Below are 21,708 nucleotides of genomic sequence, written 5' to 3' on the forward strand. Positions count from 1 at the left end.
CTCATTTTTGACAAAAATGTCACATAGCGGTTCTTCGGGGCGCAGTTTATCGTAATTTGCATTTAAGTAGACTGATTAATACTAGGCCAAATGAAACTCACCGAAGAAAACAGAAACCTGATTATCAATCTATGCAAACTTAAGCTAAACTGCGCAAAGAAATACATTTATTCCCAGGGGGGAAAGATGTTTATTGTATTTATTTTATATGTATTCTTAAAGTAAATCGAGTGCGTCCGTAAAATCTCTTATCAAGTAAGATATTTTAAGGCGTGAAGATAAGATTTATTTTAAGAAGCTCATTGCCAGTGGTTTTGAAGTAAATCTGAGCAGAAATAAAGCCTTAGCTAATCTAACCGTAGGCTGCAAAACTCCTTTTTAAAGTTACTCGATGAATGATTTATCTTGACTATAAGATTTTATTTTATTTATTTATTTATTTTTTTTTTTTCGGCTGGCGTATTATTTGGTTTCGTTACGTTTTGGACATAGAATATCAAGCTATTCTAAATTAATAACTAAACAATTATTATGGTTCATCTACTTTCATGGTTTCAAGATAGCCTTGTGGGAGACAGTTTTTATGATTACCGTTCAAATCACTTAAGTCAGTGTTTCAAATACGTTTTGCACTGTTTCTGGTATGTGCATTTATGTGCCTTGCACTTTCTGATATTTAAATGTTTGGAGATTTTTCATTTTTGACATGCATTTATTCGCCTGGCATTTAAAAGGTATCTAAAAGATAAAAGTGTATGATTATAAAATTAATGGGCATTTTAAATTTCTGAGAACATTGATGGTTTTCTTATTAAATGACTTTTCCCCACGAGTTCCGTATAAAATAAATGATAGAGCCATTACAGTGCACTTGTATATGCGCTTAATATTGAGTTAAGCTTCAATTTTCCATAAGCTTGTTACCGAGTTGATTATGGTTTTTTTTTTTTTTTTTTTTTTTTTTTTTTTTAAGCGTTTGTCTTTTTACTTAGATTTAAATACATATGTAATTTTCTTTTATGTTATTATTCGTGAGTGAGGATTCCGCGTAGGTTTGCCTAATACAAAGAGTAAGTCTGATTGAAATAATCGGACAGATGTTGGAAAAGTATGTTAAGAGTAGATAATCAAATTCTTCAATATTTGTTTAGTTACCGTGATATTTCAGTACGGTACATATTATTGTTATATACTGTGAGTTTCAACTTTATTTTAAGATTGAGCAGCCCATACAGCAAAACTCCTGGTGATTATCTTCATTGTTTACATGCGAACGATTAACGCTTGTAGATATGTTTTATACATGTGTGGCAATGGGTTGGTAACGATCAGGCGGCGACCGCAGAGCCGGGCTGTTGCGTTAGGGTATAAAGTCCGTAGTATGTAAGGGACACAAACACGACTCTATGCTTTGAACTGAGCAGACGGTAATAGTGTAGAATGGACGTCCCCTTCAGTCTCCAAAAGGAGCAAATTGTCAGGGATCGTTTAAGTGGTGGAAGCATGACGAAAGTAGCAAATGTATTGGGTGGGTCGCGAGGGACAATGTCCAAAGTGATGGCGGTCTACAAAACCACGTTGACCAAGACGTGCGATGATCGGAAGGAAACTTACAGCAATTTGTCAACCGAGTATTAATAGCTTATTGTCATAACCGTCGTGCCAATGCGGTGCCAGTAACGGAGAAACTCAGACAGTACCTGCCATAGTGTGTTTAAACAAGCAAAGTGCGCCACGAATTACATAACTCGAACACTTTCGCACTACGACGAAGGTGCTGCAAACATGAAACATGGACCGCTAATGACAGAGAACATATAAGGGTCGGATGAGTGATGGATCTTTCAAGCTACGAATCGTGCTTGTGTGTGTTGAACAACCAAAGGATCATATGTTAATCCGTTGAACTGTAAAACTTGGCAGCGGCTTTTTGACATTTTGGGCTGCAATACCCTTGTCAATGGGTTTTATGCTGACGCTTACCGGTCGAATCATTGACCGTTATTTTCTTGCATTTCAGCGTACCGTATACATTCTGTAATTCAGATATTGTTTCCGTGTAATGACCCCGTATTTTAGGATAATCATGTGCTCATTCATACAGTTAGAGCCACAAAGACAGACATCTTCCTGTATTCGCTATGGGAATGCGTTTTTGATCATCTGCACGGCCAAAAAACACTCAGCGTTAAATTGTGTCACAAAATCCCCTCGTGGTGTGATCGGTTTTTATAGTAATTTTTGTAAGTGGTCTCAGTGAGGAAAGATTAGTTAGACTAGAGCGTATGTTGCTTTTTTTTTCTGTACTATTGTAACCGTTCATAAATTAAGCCGTGTGTTCATTTCAGTTTCTTGACTATTGTATGAGACATTTCTCTATGTATCTTCTTGTGTTTGTGTTTCACCGTATGCCACTTGACAGTTAGATTTGAAGTTTGTGCATACCTGTCTTCAGATTGAAAGTTAGTTCCTTCGTCGAAAGGCAGAGGCGCCACTGTGTACTTATCTTGTGTTTTGTCACGTGTGATTTCTATCTCCTTTAGCCTAAAGGGCTTAATCATAGGACATTAAACTAAGACACCAGTGCAATTTCCTGTTTTTCACCGAGTTTATTGTGTGTGTGACTCGGGCTGTTGTATCGTGGTTGGTCGAGATGAAATTGAACACCTCTCCTGGCCTGCACAATCTCCGGATTGAAACATAATTGAACATCTGTAGTCCGGTTTGGAGACATATGGCTGATGCACCGATTGCTTAATAACGGATGCTATATTCCTGTTATTACCAATCACAACCTCTATAACGCCATTCCAAGTCCATCAGAACTATCCTGAGGGCGATAGGTAGTCCAACGGAATTATGAATCTCGAAGGTTACACATTTTTTTAGTTCTTTGCACTAATACGAACATACATACATATATATATGTATGTATATATAACAATTTTCTACACTTAAGATGACTGTGATAGCTCTAAAGTGTGTGCAGCAACTGGTCTTTGTGTGTGTGTGTGTGTAGTAGGTCCATGTTGAGTGTCTGCAGTATGTCAGGCAGGGTAGGACAGATGCGTGTGTTGAAGCTGATGGGCGATAGTGATGAAAAGTGGGAGATCTCTTCTACTTTGATAAACGCCAAAGTGTCATAGTTGGCGCAAGTGTATCTAAGTTGTCCATTGTCTTCGCATTTTTCAAGGCGCTTAATGTAGTTGAATAAAATAAGAATGTGAGAGTTCGTTATCAGGGAAATTTTGAGTCTTTGATAAAGTTTTCTTATAATTTTACTTTACGAATGCTAAAAACTAATGCTTATGAATATAATTCGTGTCTTACACAGATGCACGCTCACACGTTGAACGTCGACTTTCGTTTGCGTTCCCATTTTCCCAGAAATCGGCCTTGATTACTGCGGTTGGTGGGTTTATTTTTAAGTTTCCATATATGTTTTCTAGTTATTGCTTTTCTGTTTATAGAATTACACGGGCAGAGCTTTTTTGAGTCTGGCTAGGACTAAAGTCGGTTATCAGTTGTAGGCTTGGGTTAGAGGCGAATGTGTTCAATTTATGTTCCTTGCTAAACTTCAACATACCTTATACATTTCACTAGAATGGCTCTGTAAAGAGTTCTCAAAACCTTTCTGCATATAATTCACAGCAGCATAATATAGTAACGATTGAAAAACATAAATTGTGCATTGATACCTGTATTTTGTCAATATCAGGAGTATTATTTTAGGAGTAGTATTTTAGGGTGGACATTGTTTCATGCCTGTCTGCATTTTGACTTTGCAAGTTAATTACTTTCTCTAATTCTGTCTGTAATACGTTTTATACGTTATAGTAGCATAAAAGAATAACTACACTAACTAATGAAGACGAGGAAATCGATGTTTAGCATTTACACGAAACGCGTTTTATAGATTATATGTTATACTACTGTTCATGAACCAGATTTTTTTTTTTTTTTTAAATTTTTATCTGTTCAAAGAGGGATATAATTGTGCATTGAACATCCCGTATGTTATTTGTTAGACTATATCCACTTCGCTACCTCTTGTCAAATTAAACTGAGTTCATATAAACGTGCTGAATGCAAACTAGAGGGAACATTTCGGTCCCAGCTCGCCACAAGTGGATTTTGTGGTGGACAAAGAGCATGGGTATGATTTTCTTGAGGTTCTTCCGTTTCCTTCTATTTTCTTTATTCCACCATTTCATTTATTATCATTGTCATATTTAGCCAACACAGCGTAACTGTGGAACGTAAGACTAAAAGATTTAATTTTAGTAGAGACATTGATATAGTTGTTACATGTTTCGGTCTCACTGTGTCTAGGATCATCTCCCGCACTTGTGCAATGCGCGTTACACCGTCACCACGCTCATCTTTCTCGATATTTCCCAGAGTCTGCCTTCTTGTACTGATAATATCGTCTCTTGTGTCATAAAATTTCTCACGAAGTTGTTCTGCCATCTTAGCGGAGATATAATCGCATGGACTCATCCGCCATTAGTGTTTACATAGAAGGTGTTACATAGCGTTGGCTATCAGACGCGTGACACTTTCCATTGCTATGCACGATGGTGTGAGTCCTTGTCATCAAGTGCCATCGTTTTGTCCAGAAGTGCGTAATGAAAGTAACGTTGCAAGAAATTACAATAGTAGCCTTCATCGGCTGTCTGCTACGACGTGTACGAAATGGTACAGGATTACTCTAAGTATATAGTATATCAAAGGGGAAGCGTACGATGGTTCCCTGTCATTTGCCGCTTGAAATATGATTCACACAAGCGAGCCCAGGTCTCGTTTATGGTATTGATCCGTCCAAGGATGTTGTCCCCTTCTTCGTCTGAGCAATGTAGTGAGCCTTGTGCAGCTGCATAACGATCCAATTTAGGCGTGAGTGGATGTTGTATCCACTGTGTTGCAATTTAGTGGTATCTCTGGATGTGGAACTCGGTGTTGTGCCATATAGCTATTTCCGCAACCAACCCACATACAGTCTATCGGTGATCTACTGGAATTTCCTCAAAGCTCAATAGTATGATAGTTTGAGTTCATTCTGATGAACGACATTCCTACCTTTTCGAAATACTTCCACACATCAAACTCTTGTTGCGATATGGTAACGCTTCGTCACCGCGTTTTAACAGTTGCTAAGTACATCCGTCGGTGCTTGAAATTTCCGGCTGTACAATTTACTCAGGACGAGGACTGGATCATGTACAGTCAATCCCACTCGCTACATTTGCTGTTCTAACCTTCAGTTATCACCTATCAACTGTGTGTGTCTGACACTCCGTGTAAGATGACAGCAGTTTTAGCGAACTAGCTTATTGTATGTGAATTCTTACGTATAGTGATTTAAGAAGTTTTTCACGGGCAAAATATGAATTCAGCAAGATTGATAGTCAGTCGTGGGGTAAGCTAGTTTAAGTTTGGTTTGTGTTGTTGTCTCAGAGCACGGAGTAAAATATGGGGGTGTGAACTTAGGAACAAAATATGTTTCTGTTCTTTCCAAAATGAGCGAAAGAAGTGGGTAGCCGTCCTTTCTGAATACCGAAGAGAAATGGGATATAAATGCCGAATTCTATTTATGTATAGTTTCTTTGTGGGTTTACCGTCTATCTTCTGCACAATGAGCGTGAATTTGTTACTCATTACTTTCATCGTTGTTTAGTAAAAAGAATAAATAAACTCTTTCACAACAGTCCTTAGGAGAACAGGGCCTACCATTCGATATGTGGCATTCATACCTTTCAGGTAATATGTCTTCAGCATGTTAACTCCCTACTCATTAATACTGGCTTCCTAGACCGGAACTTGCTACTTCTTTCAGTAGATCTTCATACTTATAATCTTGGGTGGACGCGAAAATGGCAACACCGTTTGGTAAGTGTGAGGGATCACCCGTCTTTTCTCTGAGCAAACCCGGGATTGTTTGCTAAAAATAAAGTCTGTATGTATCTGGATTTATTACCTTTTATTATTATTATTTTTATTATTAATAATAATAATGATAATAGGTTTAAATCAAAGTATAATCTAAACTATTTGAATCAAAATCACGTTCCGATCTCAGAAACTGTCAATTATGATTTCTGCAGGAGGAAGTGAACATATCACTGTGCCTTATATATATATTTAATTTTAGATTTATACAACTGAAGCAGTTACGTCCATCTATCCTGGTCTGTTATTTTCTACATTGAATGCGATTTGATTAAAAAAAGAAAGAACTTCACTAAAGAGAAAACTGAATATCGGTTGTATCCTTGCGCTCATAACATTTCTTATTTAAGCAGTTCGTTTATCATACTCGCATCCATACTTTCCTCCAATCACTAAGTGATATTACATTTTAATTGGCTAGGTAATTACTTAACTATTCGCAAATTAAAAATGTTCATTTATGAAGTTCTATTGTTTAAAATAGTTATTCCATGTTTGTTTTACAGGTAAGTAGCAGTAGGAGAAGATTTGAGTTTACCGAGATCAACCAGATTAGAACTACTTCTGCAAAATGAATAGCACAGTTTCTGTACTTGGTGGAAATCTTTTGTTGCAAGTTGAAAAGGAACGTGTTTATGAAAATGACTTCAACACTTTCGAAGCTACAATAGCTGAACATGATGGAGTGCATACTCCAGACTTGATAAATACTGATGATACCATGTTGCAAACTGATGCAAGTGATGCTTATCCTTCCACGCAAAGTTTCGAACAGGAAAAGAAGAGTTCGTTGTTGGTTGAATCGGAAATATTTTTGAATTCTAATAGCGGGCTGCAAAGTGCTGCGTCTCATAAGTCAAGGTTAGTAACTTTACCATCTCCGAATATAGGCTATTTTTTTTTTTTTTTTTTTAAATAAAAAAAAGTCAGAAACATGACATGCTACCCAATTGGCAGTGTCTCTGGCTCTGGGTTCTTTCGATGCAGTACACATTTTTCTATGTTTATGCGGGCTTAAGTTTAGAGGTGCCCCGTCATTTTCAAACCTACGAAAGATCAGTTAAAACATTGAAAATTGTTAGGGTTGGTTAGTTTAGGTTACCTGGTAAGACTTTAGTTACAATAGAACAGTGACAGTAACTGTTCTCATAGAAGCTTCAATTATCACTTTAATTCAATAATCCGTGGTTCTTATATATATATATATATAAAACAAACTAATAGATTGTCTTCATTATTCTTGTATAATTCTGTAAAACTGAATGCGGAAATGTCACATTCAACGCACCCATTCGCCATCCTATACGACTACTATGCTGCTGAATCATCGAAACCTTCCGCGTCTAGCAAATAGTACCCACTACATAACTTTACTGCCAAACTTTACACCTAAACTACACATAAGAATTTCTTATCTCATTTCTCCTGTAATTTTTTTTCTGATTTTTATAAAAAAACGGACGAGCAACTCTAAACTTAACGCTTTATACGGCATGTTAAGGGAACATAAAGTACGGAGCATAGAAGCCAAAGGAAAACAGAGACAGAAGGTGAACATACTAAGTATTTGTATACATTCTGAATCTTGTATTTGTATCATCAATGTCATACTGAAATGACTAGGCTCTATTTTCTTTTGTTTCTGTTTCTTGAATAAACTTTAAAATATATAGAAATTGTGCGAAATTCAGCGACATAAACAATGTTGTATACTCCCGGTTTGATTAAGCGATATTCAAACTCTTTTAGAAAGCTACTTTAAGTAACATTTGATGCGCTGCTTGAAGCGTGTCTTTGGATTGATCAGAGATCTTCGTAGCTGTATTGAGATAAGTTACTTTATATACAATCGGGGAAGCGAGTAGAATAAACTAGACCTGTTAGGAGTAGTTTTGTGCAATCAGAAATCCTTCTGGTGGAATTTACAAAATTTGAATGGAAATTAAGATATTTCTATAGAATAATAATATTATTATTGGCTGGTTTTCGAAGTTATTGGAATTATATTTTGAACCAGTTGTGATAAGGGAATAATCATAACCCATATTTAATTGAACAATAGTGGTTTTGTTGGCTTTTTGAAAGGAGTTAATTTCTCGTCTTTTCAATACTATCGTAGTTCACGTGATGTAAAGTTATGTAGCAGCAGGGGCCGCGGTAGCTCAGTGGTAGAGCGTTCACCTCTGCTGCATGGGGTCCTTGATTCGATCGCAGCTCGCACCAAGTGAACTTTGTGGTGGACAAACACCGTGTACGTGGGTTTTCTCGTAGTTCTCCTATTTCCTCCTATTTTATTCATTCCTCCAGTTTCTCATCATCACCGTCTCCTTTAGACTAGCCAGCATATCCGTGGAAAGTAAAACTGAAAAATTTCATCTCATAAAGAGAAGTGAGAATAAGATAATAGGTTGATGCATCTTAGAGATCCCCCCTCCCCCTGCCACGCTAATATAGTATCTACCGCGTGCCTCTTTAATATACATTTAAACGTTACTGTGGTTACATTCGACCGTATACTTTCTGCGCGTCATATATCATCAGCATTGTACAGGGATACTAAACTTTAACAATGAACAAGTACGTCTATTGATTCTTTCAAATAGTCATGGTTGATATTTTCCTGTTTATGGTAATTCCGTTCTATTTATATTCATGAGCATTTCTGTGCCCATCGTTAGAGTACAGTCGCGCTTGAGGTCACCAATCGTAGAGTCTTATTTAAAATAGTGTATTATGATAACTGTATGTAGGATAATGTAGAGCTTGAACTGGGAAGAGGAGGAGGGGGCACGGTACCTCAGTGGTAGGGCGCTCACCTCTGATGTGTGCGTCCCTGATTTGATCAAGGCTATCACCAGACAGGAATTGTAGTGGAATAGTCCGGTTTTGGGGGTTTTCATGTTTCTTTTCATTCCACGATTATCTTTAATCTGTCTGTCATCGTCTCTCCTAGTCCTGGCCGATGATTCTTGGACCTTAAACTAAGAAAAGAAAAAAGAAAGGACTTAAAACAAACATCAAAACTAGATTCATGTCTATTTGATTTACTTTTTACGGATGTGGGTATAGTTTTTTTTTTTTTAATAATTATTATTTACCAAAATTAAACCTTTCTTTTCGGAACAGAGGCTATATGAGTGGCGAATCTATAGTTTAAAGGGGGAATTCGAACCACCCTAATCCATCCAAATTTCAGGGCCCTCCCAGCGGGGATGCAACTCGATACTTCGTGTGCCGAAGACCTTAACCAGTACTGCAATGGGGAAGGAAAGAGGATTGTTTGAACAAGACTGCTTAGGAATTGCTTGTTTAAATAACATAGTAGAAAATTGATAACAGTAGAAAAATAGCACACACACACATACACTCCCCCCATATATATATAAATATTCAGTGGGGGAGAGGCTTTTGATTTCCACTGACAGCTGAGGTCATATTAATGACATCTCGTATTAAGCTTTAAGTCCGCGTCTGATATAGCACTCAAATCTCATTAAATGTATATTGTTCCTGGTTGTAAAGTAAACAAGTTTACTTGAAAGAAATTTATTAGAATATTGATTTTAAAATATAGAACACCATATAAAGTAACATAAAATAAAGTGTAGTCGATGTAACTGAATGAAAGCCTGGTGCAATTTGCCAGATCTAGAGGTGCAGAGTTCCAGCTGATTCTCATAGTTTTTGACTAATTCTAATTTATTTATTTATTTTTATGTTTATGGGACTACAATTTTGTGCATGCAGTATAGAACATGTCAATATATTTCTTTGTGAATAGCAATTATACTTTATACACATCTCAAACATTACGGACAGAAAATCCTAGTTCCAGTGCATAATATTTAAAATTAGTGTAAATGATCGACAGTAGTTTCCTGGTTCTTTCTTGGACTGCAAGTTGTATACGTCTAGAACAAAAATAAGTTTCATTTGAGTTATCTAACCAATTTATACTAATATTTTCACAATGGACTATCGTGAGCATTTATTTTCGAGAGAAAACCTAATAATAAAATGCGTTTTAGGAAAATACTAATTTGCTGATAATCTGTGATCGCAAGCAATACATGCATTTAGTAGTTAACTTTTCACGTCTTCTATTACACTACACATTTCTGCACAGAATTTAGAAGCATAGATTTATAGGTTTCAGCATATTTTCTGAATAAAGTAGACCCCGCGTTGTTTGTAGATGCGCGAAATACCAGCTATAGTTAAGATATAACTGAAGTGTGTAATTGTAACAGCATTATTGATCATGCAATGCTCGAAATTTAAAAAAAAAAAAGAAAGAAAGAAAGTAAATAAAGAAAAGAGTAAAAGAAAAGTGGGCATCACTTAAGTCATCTAGAATTGTAACATATTTCAAAGGTATTGTACATTGTTCTAATATACTGGAGAGCATTTGGGTGTTGTTCATTGTATTTCTTACTTTTCCCTACTTTCGATTTTGTACTAAAAAGTTACCTTCAGCATGGTGTTGTGAGCGGTCGTATATTGGATTTACTTTTGTTTCGTTTTCGGATATGGCAAAGGAATAGAATTATATGGTATATGATAAGTGGAGAACAATATACAGATTGAAAAAGTATACGACCGGAATATGACTCCTGCCCGGGTCTCTGGCTTCCCATGGTCATACGCCAATACTGCTTCACGCAATCCGAGTTCTGAGTAGTCAGACTTAGTATCACTCTTGAAGTCGGTGCTCAACCCAATTTCAGTACACCACTGTTGGTTAACACATTATTACTATATGCTGAAGACGTGGATTCGAATTACGTACCCGTCGCGCATTTTTTTCACTCTTTGCGTATTGTGGCATAGGATTGTGGTTTATTATCGCATTAACTTACTTTTTTTTTATTTTTTTTTTGTTACTGTACTTAGAAGACTCCGTAGTCTAGTGGTTAGGCGTTGGATTCACGTACACGTCGTTTCGGATTCGATTCCCGTTCGGTGCTTCCCCAATTTTCGGCGTCCACGCAGCGTCGCAGGCCCGTAGCCAGGGAGGGGCTAGAGCGGGCAATGCCCGCTCTAAAATATTTTTTGCCCGCTCTAAAATATTTTTTCCGCTCTAAAAAGGACGTTGTCCAGAAGTTTCAAATTGTTTTAGTAAATCCCAAATAGGAAAATCTTGTGATTTTATTTACTAAATAAAATTGAACTTAGCGCGCATTTACTACTACTAACAAATGAAATTGAACGTGGCGTATATTTCTACGAAAAACAACAGTTATTCTTATTGCTAGATATACTCAATAATCTCCCATGTATTACTTTTCCTCATTCCAAGAGTTTGAAGAATCACAACCACGACAAGCATTTAACGTGTTGGACAAGATGCCCTTCCAAGGAATACCCATATGAAAATTGACCCGAAAACAGGCTATGTTTCATGAATGTGAGTGCCTGGCTTGTGCATGTGTAACATTGCAAGTAAAAAACATTTGTTTTGCCGACTTGACAGTACATGCCCCACGTGTGCCTGTAATTAACGTGTAAAACATGCAAAGTGTCCATGTTCCTTACAGTGCAAGGAAAACGTATGTCTCATATATAAAACTGGTACCGAAACTGTGATGTCTAGAGAAAACGTACATGCGCCTCTAGAATAGTCAGATACAAAAAAATCAGTCGGAAATTTGCAAGTTTTGTTTATTGTAAAAGCGATAACTAGAGACCGGATGTTAGGCAAAATGCCTATTCTTTAATATTAAAGATATGATCAAAAATAACGTTTTAAAGTTTATGTGTGGGGTTATAGTTTCGATTTAACCCAATTTTATTTTGCCTATTTTGCCTATTTCGACCTTTTTTGCCTAAATAATTGCTTTAGTGCCTAATGTTGCCTATTCTATGATTTTCTTTAAAATAACCCTTCATTGGGAATATATATAATTTATACAATATAAATAATATACACGTATAATAAGTGTTTGTAAGTACAAGCACGTGCTACGTTACAATGTACATACAGGGTGAACTTCAAATATGTGCACATGCTTCGGGAAGTGATTAATGACATCAAAAGAAGACAAAAAGTCCTCTTGTATTTTGTCGAATTCTGTGTCGTGTACGAGTGACAGTGGTGCCAGCTTGGAATCGAAAATCGAATCTTGACAATTGGAACGGAACGCACAGATGTGCACATGCGTTGGGAGGTGATTCGTGACATGAAAAGAAGACAAAAAGTCCTGTTGCATGTTGTCGAGTTCCTCGTCGTGTACGAGTGACAGTGGTGCCAGCTTGGAATCGAAAATCGAATCTTAACAATTGGAACGGAACACATAGATGTGCACATGCGTTGGGAGGTGATTCGTGACATGAAAAGAAGACAAAAATCCTGTTGCATGTTGTCGAGTTCCTCGTCGTGTACGAGTGACAGGGGTGCCAACTTGGAATCGAAAATCGTGCATATACTTCGACAGACGATTCGTGACATGTAAAGAAGACAAAAAGTTCTCTTGAATGTCAGGAAACACCTCCCGAAGTATGTGCATACTTTTATGTATCGTTCCAATTGTCAGGATTCAATTTTCAATTCCAAGATGGCACCCCTGTTGTACACGACGCGGAATTCCACAACATGCAACAGGACTTTTTGTCTTCTTTTGATATGCATCATGCAACAGGTCTTCTTTTGACGTCACGAATCACCTCCCGAAGTATGTGCAGATATTTTAGGTCCACCCACCATGTATGGAATGCATAACAATAAAAGAAGATATTAACAAACAAGTATGTTTCTATATTCTTTGAACATTATCTATGACCTGAATCTATTTTTTAATGGTATTGAGTATTTATCTCCATTATTTCGAGTTACATTTTAGTGCCTATTTTGCTGCCTATTTTTTTAATTTTTAGTGCCTATTTGCCTGCCTATTTTACAGGTTTTTAGTGCCTAAACATCCGGTCTCTAGCGATAACAATGCTATTTTTCACGTGATTTGAGTCTTTGCGGGGAGCACCCACGAAAATAAATCAATGATTGTAAAATGTTTCTCAATAGCAGTTTGCATCGTCTCACTTTGTGTTTTCTGAGTGGCCCCGAACCATTTGTTTCACGATTTGTTTACAAATATACGGAATGAAGAGAACGTTAATTCCTTATATGCACTCAGAAAAAAAAAAATCAAGACGGCAGCAGAACACCGAACCAATTGTTTTAAAAAGATTTTGTTACACACCATTATAATTGCGCGCAATAATAAGTAGCAGAGTGGTTAGCGAATTTCCAGAAGGAAACAAAAACAATAGAAAATGAACTACAGGCAAATATACCTCGCCAGACGTTTCCAATTACTCTACTGACTATTATAACGCCATAAATATGAAGCAGACATCCATCAAGTCATTTTTGGTGCAAAAGTTATCGAAAATGAAAATAATTCAGAAGCAGGGTCATTTGTATCAACATGTGTAGAAGGTCAAGAAGGAACTAAACATCAAACATCTGATTTCCACCATGTTGGTGTTGATTTCCACCATGTATCAGATCTTGGCGATACAAAACCCGCTCAGCCGCATCTTGCAACTTTTTCACGTTCCAGCATTTCTGGTTCAATTCGAAGATTTCGTCCAATATGATACAAACGTGGGATTGGCTCGAGTATTCTGTTATGCTGCCTTTTGCTTCTCTTGCCGGAAATATTCGTCAAGAAACAGTGATCCTTCATTTGTGCAGAATGGTTTCAGAGACTGGAAGCATGTAACCGAGAAAAATAAGGGATTTTCTCGTCACGCCGATTCTGAAACTCATAGGCATACTGTGGCTTGATACTTGGAGCAACGGAAACGTGAGGACTCGGGCGAAACGATCGTGAAGAAGGTGTGTAGTGATGTAATTATGAATAATAGGTACTATGTGAAAAGTGTGATGGAAGTTATTCAATTCTTGGCTGTGAATCAGGTGTACTTTAGGGGAGATTCTGGGTATGAGCAACTCGGAAAACAATAAAGTGGTTTGTTCTTAAATTTGTTTGAATTTAGTATTCGTAAAGATCCGAAATTAGCAGAAATTGTCAAAACTATTCCTGCCAATGCAACATACACTAGTGCGGATATTCAGAATGAGATAATTCATTTCATGGCAGAATCTGTTAAGAGGAAAATAGTAAATTAAGCAAACGAAAGTACATTTTGTTCATTACTTGCAGATGAAATCAGAGAGAAGCAACGAATCGAAGATCTGTCTGTCGCAATTAGGTACATTGTGAATTTTAAAGTGCAAGAAAGATGGGTAGCTATACTGAAGTTGGACAAACAAGACGCTGCCAGTATTAAAAATGCCATTTTAGATTGTTTAAGAAAAGCAGAATTCAAAACAGACACGATAATAGCACAGTGCTAAGATGGAGCACCTGTCATGTGTAGACAGAAAAATGGAGTGCAAGCTCTTTTGTCTGAGGATTTGAAGAGGAACATTTTGTTTGTTCACTGTTTCAATCACCAATTACATTTAGTTATTTGTAGAGCCATTGGCACAATTTCTTAACTGAATGAGTTCTTTGATATTTGTCAACAACTATGTTACTTTTTCAGAAAAGGACGCGTTGCAGCAGATTACGCAGGAATGAGTTTAAAGCAATTGTTGGAACAACGTTGGACTGGACATCTTGACACAGTGACTGTAATTCATGACGACAGGTTTCACATATTAATCGCACTGATGGCAATTCAAATTTCAAGTGAAGAACACGCCTCAATGAAAGTTGAAGCTACTGGTTTACTACATCAGATCTCCACTAAGACTTTCTGTTTCCTTACTGAGCTCATGTTCAGGGTTCTTGGATATCTAAAACCGACAAACGTGCTGCTACAAAGAAGAGATTTGGACATTGATGCCGCTGTGAAGTTAATAGGATCGGTAACGGAACAGCTCATGTCTTGCCGGCAAGACGAAGGAATATTTGAAAATATCCTTCACGATGCAATGCAGGCATATGCCTTAAACACTTCGATTCAGCAACCATTGAAACGCAACTGCACACTTCCAAGTCGCTTAGCTGATTCGGTTGTTGATATGGAACGCATAAACTTGGAAAAGGGAAAGGAAGACGAGAAGGAGCTAAAAAGATTATTCTGCGAAGTTCTCGATATCCCCGTCAAAGAAATTCGGAGCAGATTCAGTGAGACAGGGACAGCTGTGATTCGTGCCATTCATCACTTACTGAGCGAGAAAAGCAATGAAGAAAATTTGAAACCTCTGTATGATGTTGTAAAGTACAAAGACCTGCATTGCAAAGTGCTTCAGAATTTGAAGCAGGAAATGGATCTAGCAAATCGACTGATCAACAAGACATCATGTCTGGAAGAGCTCACAAAACAAATTGGAAAATATGGCGAGGCTTTCCCGGGCCTAAAGATGCTTACAGAAGCTGCTCTAATTATTCCGTCTTCTACGTCCACGGTCGAAAACTGCTTCTCACATTTGACAGCTCTCCTTCGACCTCAACGTCTGTCTATGGGATATGAAAGAAAATCGCACCTCGTTCTCCCGGCTTACAACAAAGATATTCTGCGTGCATTAGATCTAGACCAGCTTGTAATTGAATTTGCGAAGTGCTCACGTAAACTCCTTTTGATGTAATTACTTACATTAAGGACTGTAAAAAATATTTATTTTACTTATGTCAGGGCTGTTTCTTAATTTTCATACATAAAAATATTCCATAATCTACTTATAACAAAAGTATTGTAGTTCCAAAATACTATAATTTAGATAATAGTTAATAAATGTTCCTAAAATAAATTATTATATTTTACTTTTAGTACTACTTAGTGTGTTAAAATATATATTGAATTATATACCATCATTTTAACAAAAAAATGTTAATGATGATATTTGATAGTCGTGGATTTGGTACTATAATATTTATCAGCATAATAAAGTGTTTCAAATTTCTTATAGATTCCATAAATAATAAATAAATATATAAATGAACATAGACATTGACAACGACAAGCACCTCAAGGAACAAAAACTACACACACACACACACACACACATATATATATATATATATATATATATATATATATATATATTGCCCCCTCATTATTCATCATTGCCCGCCCTAAGCAATCAGGCTGGCTACGGGCCTGCAGCGTCGTGAAGCATACTGGGGAGTCACGCGAATAAAAAACGTGACGACCTACGTCTAGAAAGCTCCTGACACACCTGTTGGAGACAGGATGACGCAGGGCGCTGACGACATGTCAGTCATCATACTGGACGTAGTTTAGACGGTCGTTAAAAAATGGCGTTTATAAAGGAGTTTGTTCCCGTGAGGGAAGACCAATTAATTATATTGGGATTCGAACCTTGGATCTCTTTTAGAGTCTCCCTTAAAACATCATTCATTTGTAAAAGACTAATAGATCCAATAAGGAACTAGCAAGTAAACAAATAGTCTCACTCCCACGGTCCTGGGATTCGGGCTTTATACATGTCAGAGGCATAAGCCGTATACCCACCGTCGCTGGTACGTCAGCTCCAAAATACACTGGTCAATACCTGTAAAAAATACAAGGTGGGACAGCAATGCATGATTTACGCTAGATGGATAGTGGGTCGAATCGAAAGTAAACATTTGAATTTCACCACTTCACAAATACCTTACCTGTTTAATTCTACTCTAAGCCATGTACACTATTAGAAGGTAATATCCTCCATTCGCTGAGAAAGAGACAATATAGATCACACACTTTGAAATTATCAAGTATTACTTTTCATTGCATATTAAAAAAAAGAGATATTTTGCAAATCACTTATATTTAAATTTTAACTTCAATGAAAATAAACATTTACACATGTATGAGAACACATGATTTCACTTGGATAAAAAAGATGGCCCAATCACTGTCGTATACGAACCGATACGATACCGAAACAATAATAATACGCGAAGTTTCGACCGAACGAATATGATGAATCGGTTAGTGGCTATGCAGTTCACTACAGACACTTCGCTTACATCGCTGTATAAAGTTCACAAAACATATTTACTTTCATTAGGAGGGGTAAAAACTATTATTTGAACAGTAGACTATCAGGACCTGCAGAGTACAAATTTTCATTTCATTTCTTCCCTTTTACTTTGATTTTATGCAAATTAATATTGGAGAGTGTGAGTTTAATACGTAGTACTATTATAACGTTATGAAACACTCTGACTTTCACATCTTGAAAGAATGATACTCTCTCCTTTGAGAGTATTTGGAGAACAATCTTGTCTGTTCTTAAAGTAGAAACACTTGCACCTTCACATCTTGAAAGAGAATGAAAGTCCTCTCTCTCGGTCCTCTTCCTGCGTCGCATAGTTGCCAGTTAGCGGCGCAAGAATACACTGACAAACTAAAATATAGTTCGTGGAAAACATTAAGTTTTTGCTTCGTTATATTGTTAATAATATATAATGAATGGTTCATAGCTTAATAGAAATCACATAAAAAACACTGATTGTTCCAATAAGTTGTACGATTGACGATTATTGATAGATATTACATTGTCACGTAAAAATCTGTCATCGTCATGAGGGCTTGTGCGTGGGCGTTGATTTCGAGAGTAGCAAAATTCCTCTTCCTTATATGGGCTGACGGGAGGAAGCAGGGCTGTCTGGAAAAGTGAGGCACCTTTTGGGTGACAGATTCCTGAGCATTGTTCTCCTCCAACTGTTAGCTGATTGCGTTATATTTCCCAGAATTGATGTTGGAATAATACGAGGGTTGATTTAAAAATTCATGCCAGTCCATATCGTTATACGTTGAAGTAGCTCCGGCCCACAAAGGACTGTCACGCCAAGTTGTGAGATGGTTATTTTTATCTTACCATTAAAAGAGAAATGTAATTACTATGTATTGATCTTAACATTTTAAAACCTAAACAATCTGATAAGGTATACGCTTGTTAGAGATCTGTTCATTAGTTCTGTTTGTCTCACAATTAAGGTAACAGCTTTAATCTTATTATATGAAGAAGTATGCTTTCAGTTTTGTAAGGTATATTTACATATGTGCTTAGAATTGATTTTAAGTTGCACTAAAGGGGGGGGGGGGGACATTAGCTGACTAAAACGCAATTAAAGCAAGTTGTGTAAATCTTGATAAACGAGAACTTGTAAAACAGACAGTTACAAGGGACAGCGACGAGCTAAGTTCAAAATATTTTCTCACAATAGACTTTGTCAAATTTTCCGCTGCAAATACACAGCATTGTGACTTTCTACTTTCATTAGTATTATTATCGTAGCAATTCTTCCAAGTTGAATTATTGCAGTTTGTTTGTTCGTTAGTTTGTTTCACATTACTTTATTGTGGTGGCTATTCAAACTCGTCAGTTGAGTTCATCGTTTTTAATGATTGCACTACTCAAGAACAAAAATGATTATATTTTATAGGGATTAAGCTTATGTTCGGAACGAAATTTTTTACGTTTTCAGAATTGCGTTATCTGGATCTAGTGTCCACAACATCTTTGTCTACCAACTACAATGTAATAGGAGTTCCGCGTTGTATGTTTTGTGGTTTACGGCGAAATAATCTGCTAAATCTTGTTAGTGGGGGAGTGTTTGGGTGTGTTCTACTTGCAAGAATCGTATGTTGTATTTGAAAGATTTAGAGCTTCATGTTTCGTCATATCTCGGATACCTCTATTAAAGCTACTGTTTTATTTTGTTTAGATTTGGAGATAATACAAGTTTTATTACTTCGTTTAGACATACCCAGATATAATAATTGACAAGTAAAATCTTTCTGTGTATGCTTATTTATCCTTATTAGTCTTCTTTCAGTAAGACATTTTTCGTATGTTGCTCAAAGGTACTTCACCGAAATCAAAAATGTTTTCAGTCCAGCTTCGCTTTCTGAATGTATAAGTAGATACTTTCAAATATCTAGGATCAGTATTAACAGACGAAAACCATATTCAGGAATAAATTAAAGCAAGGAATTCGTGTTATTATTCAGTTCAAAATCTCTTGTTGTCGCGAATTCTGTCGAAGAATTTGAAACTTAAAACATATAAAACGATAATCATGCCTCTCGTGCTGTATGGTTGCGAAACATAGTCGCTTACACTGAGGGAAGAACATAGACTGAAAGTTTTTGAGAACAAAATCCTGAGACGAATATTCGGACCCAACAGAGACGGGAATGGGAAATGGCGGAAACTTCATAGCCAGGAACCACGTAATTTATGCGGTTTACCAAACATTGTTAGGGTCATCAAATGTAGGATGCTTAGGTGGGCAACTCATGTAGCCAGAATGGAAGAAAGTAGGAACGCTTTCAAAGGCTTAACTGGAAGACCAATCGGAAAATGACCATTAGGAAGATAGGCGCAGATGTGAGGATAATATTAAGATGGATCTCGCAGAAATAGGAGTACAAAGTAGAAAATGGATCCAGTTGGTTAAGGATAGAAGTTAATGAAGAGCTTTCATGAACGGGGCATTGAACCTTCGGGTTCCATAGGCCATAGAGTTAGTTAGATATGAATCTTTCGCTTCACGCAATTTAAATTTAAATTTTTGTCGTATACTTAGAAATCTGTGTGAAGGTATTCATCGATGTTATAGAACATATGATGGTGTAACAATAATTTTGCATCTTTTCAAATTACAAGCTTGATAGTTGTTTAACAGAATTCGTAAATTTATTATGTAGTTTTATTCCTATGTGGTGTATTAAATTTGAGTTTTTATTAACTAAAGTTTTAGATATAAATATAATTAGTAGTTCTCATATTGTATTGATGTTCACCTATTCGTATGTATAAATGGTGTTCCAAGAGTTTATACACACCGTGATAGTAACATACTCAGCCGTTGATAGAATGGTCTGCCGCGCGTCTGAAACACTATTCTCTTGTTCACGGCTGGTAATATCCCAAAAAATAATTCTTTACGAAATTAATGGCTGGATCAAAGCAGAATATGTAGTTTTTAATGTCTCTATTGATAGGATTTTACTGAGTGTCCGAATAAGGTACAGAATTCTTTAACAATCTTAGAGGTTAATTAAATGATATCTGTGGTTATGCTAGTGATATTGTTTAATCTATTACTAGGTGATCTAACTAGAATATACGTTAATGCCAGAAATGTTTGCGAACTCTTGCCGGAAGACAACTATTTAAGCATTCTCAGAAGCTTGATAGTATTTGACACTAATCTCTTAGTGACTTGTCCTTTTAGAAATTTCTGAGCCTTGGGTGTCATTTTCATTAGATATGAAATCGAGAAACCAGAGAATTGTAATTCCACACGCTGACTTGGTTCTTGAAAATCATTTTCATACTTAAAAAGTTTATTAAATCCGTAGAATAACGTTCAATGTATTGCTGAACAATATACGTAGGTTGTATATTTTCAATAATAAATTAAGACACAGAATTTCATAAATTTTCAATAAGTATACATTTACATGGGTCGGTTCATATACGTAGGTGTATATAAAATTGAACAATGGACTTCTTTGTTGTTTCGCTGCCTGCTGCTCGTATTGTCAAATATTCTAATGTGCCGTCATTATTCCATGGTTCTCAACAAACACAGTTAAACAAGTCTTGCCTTGATTTTTTTTTTTATGCCAACATCAATTCTATAGACATACTTGATAATCAAATTCTCATGCTATGTAATTTAATCTCTTATCTGCAATTAAGAATACACACTTTCTGTCGTACTAACTTATCTCAATCATAACATTTCATGTAGTAAGATCCAAAATTCAACTAAAGTATTTTGCCAGGAACGTTCCTTTGTTCTTTTGGATGTACAGTGTAAAAATTATTCAAGCGAAACCTGCCCGGTTTCATTTTAGTCTAAGGATGGGCAACATTTTTGGTATTGAGACTCGTGGTGACGTTATTGGGAAGTTACGTAAGTTAAATTGGATTAAATAATAAGCTGCTTGGGATTAATTAAGTAACAAACTTCGAAGAAGTAAAAAAAAAAAAAAACTCTCATTTGGTTTGTAGATGACTATAGATTGATGGATTTAACTTTCAAGATCCAGAGATCCAATTTTGAGGTAGCCTTCACACTAGGATCCCGTGAGCTGCAGCTGCTAGCTTTAGATTGTCTTACATGTACGCCTTCACACATGCGCTTCGATGCAAGTGAGCCGTGGTTCTGGGCTGCTATGATAACCCCACCAGTGACTGGCTCGAGCGGACTGCTGGCGGGGAAGAAAATAACACTCTGTCTTATGAGAGCGCTTCACACGTGAGCGTGAACACAGTTGGAATGGAGAAAAGTGTACATATATTTGATGTTGAAAATTTTTTCATTTTGATACTACTCTAATGAAATGCATACTTTATACCGTTATACAATTCGTCAAACGAAGATATAGACATGACGAAGTAATTAAAAAATGTTCTTTCATCTTCTCTCAGTTTAGGAAACAGACTGTAAAATGAACATTCTTCCAACCTTGATCGATTTATAGGATGAATCCTCATTGTTCTATATCTTCTTTTCCTCTTTTCCTTGCGATTTACCGCCGAGATTAAAGCTGCAGCTTCTTCTGGCTCTAGCATGGCTGCCATTTTGGTATCACGATCTTTTGACGGCTCAGAAGTATTCAACGTCTACACACTATAGGTTCACATGAGCGGCTGTCTAGATCCTAGTGTGAAGGCAGCCTAAGGATTTGCCTTACTGACTATATAACTCATCCATACCACTATATTGGCAGTTTAAGTAACAGAGAAAGATGCATTGAGATTTTTCATTTCCCCTTTTA

The 21,708-nt window shown here is 36.6% G+C and overlaps 1 protein-coding gene across 9 annotated transcripts in view; it reads left to right on the forward strand.

Moving 5' to 3' along the window:
• Nucleotides 1-21,708, forward strand: part of LOC145690935 (uncharacterized) — a 172,330-nt gene that overhangs the window by 18,271 nt on the left and 132,351 nt on the right. For 8 of the 9 annotated variants that reach the window (XM_081766382.1, XM_081766381.1, XM_081766384.1 and 5 more), the window contains one exon: nt 6,456-6,810. The exons of the other annotated variant lie outside the window; for it this stretch is intronic. In XM_081766382.1, coding sequence (XP_081622508.1) covers nt 6,521-6,810 — 290 coding nt within the window. In that variant the 5' untranslated portion in view covers nt 6,456-6,520. The remainder of the gene's footprint in view (nt 1-6,455; nt 6,811-21,708) is intronic. 9 annotated transcript variants of the gene reach the window in all.

Source organism: Thermobia domestica, chromosome 7 (assembly GCF_964235325.1).
Source record: "Thermobia domestica chromosome 7, izTheDome1.hap1.1, whole genome shotgun sequence".
NCBI classification, from domain to species: Eukaryota; Metazoa; Arthropoda; class Insecta; order Zygentoma; family Lepismatidae; genus Thermobia; species Thermobia domestica.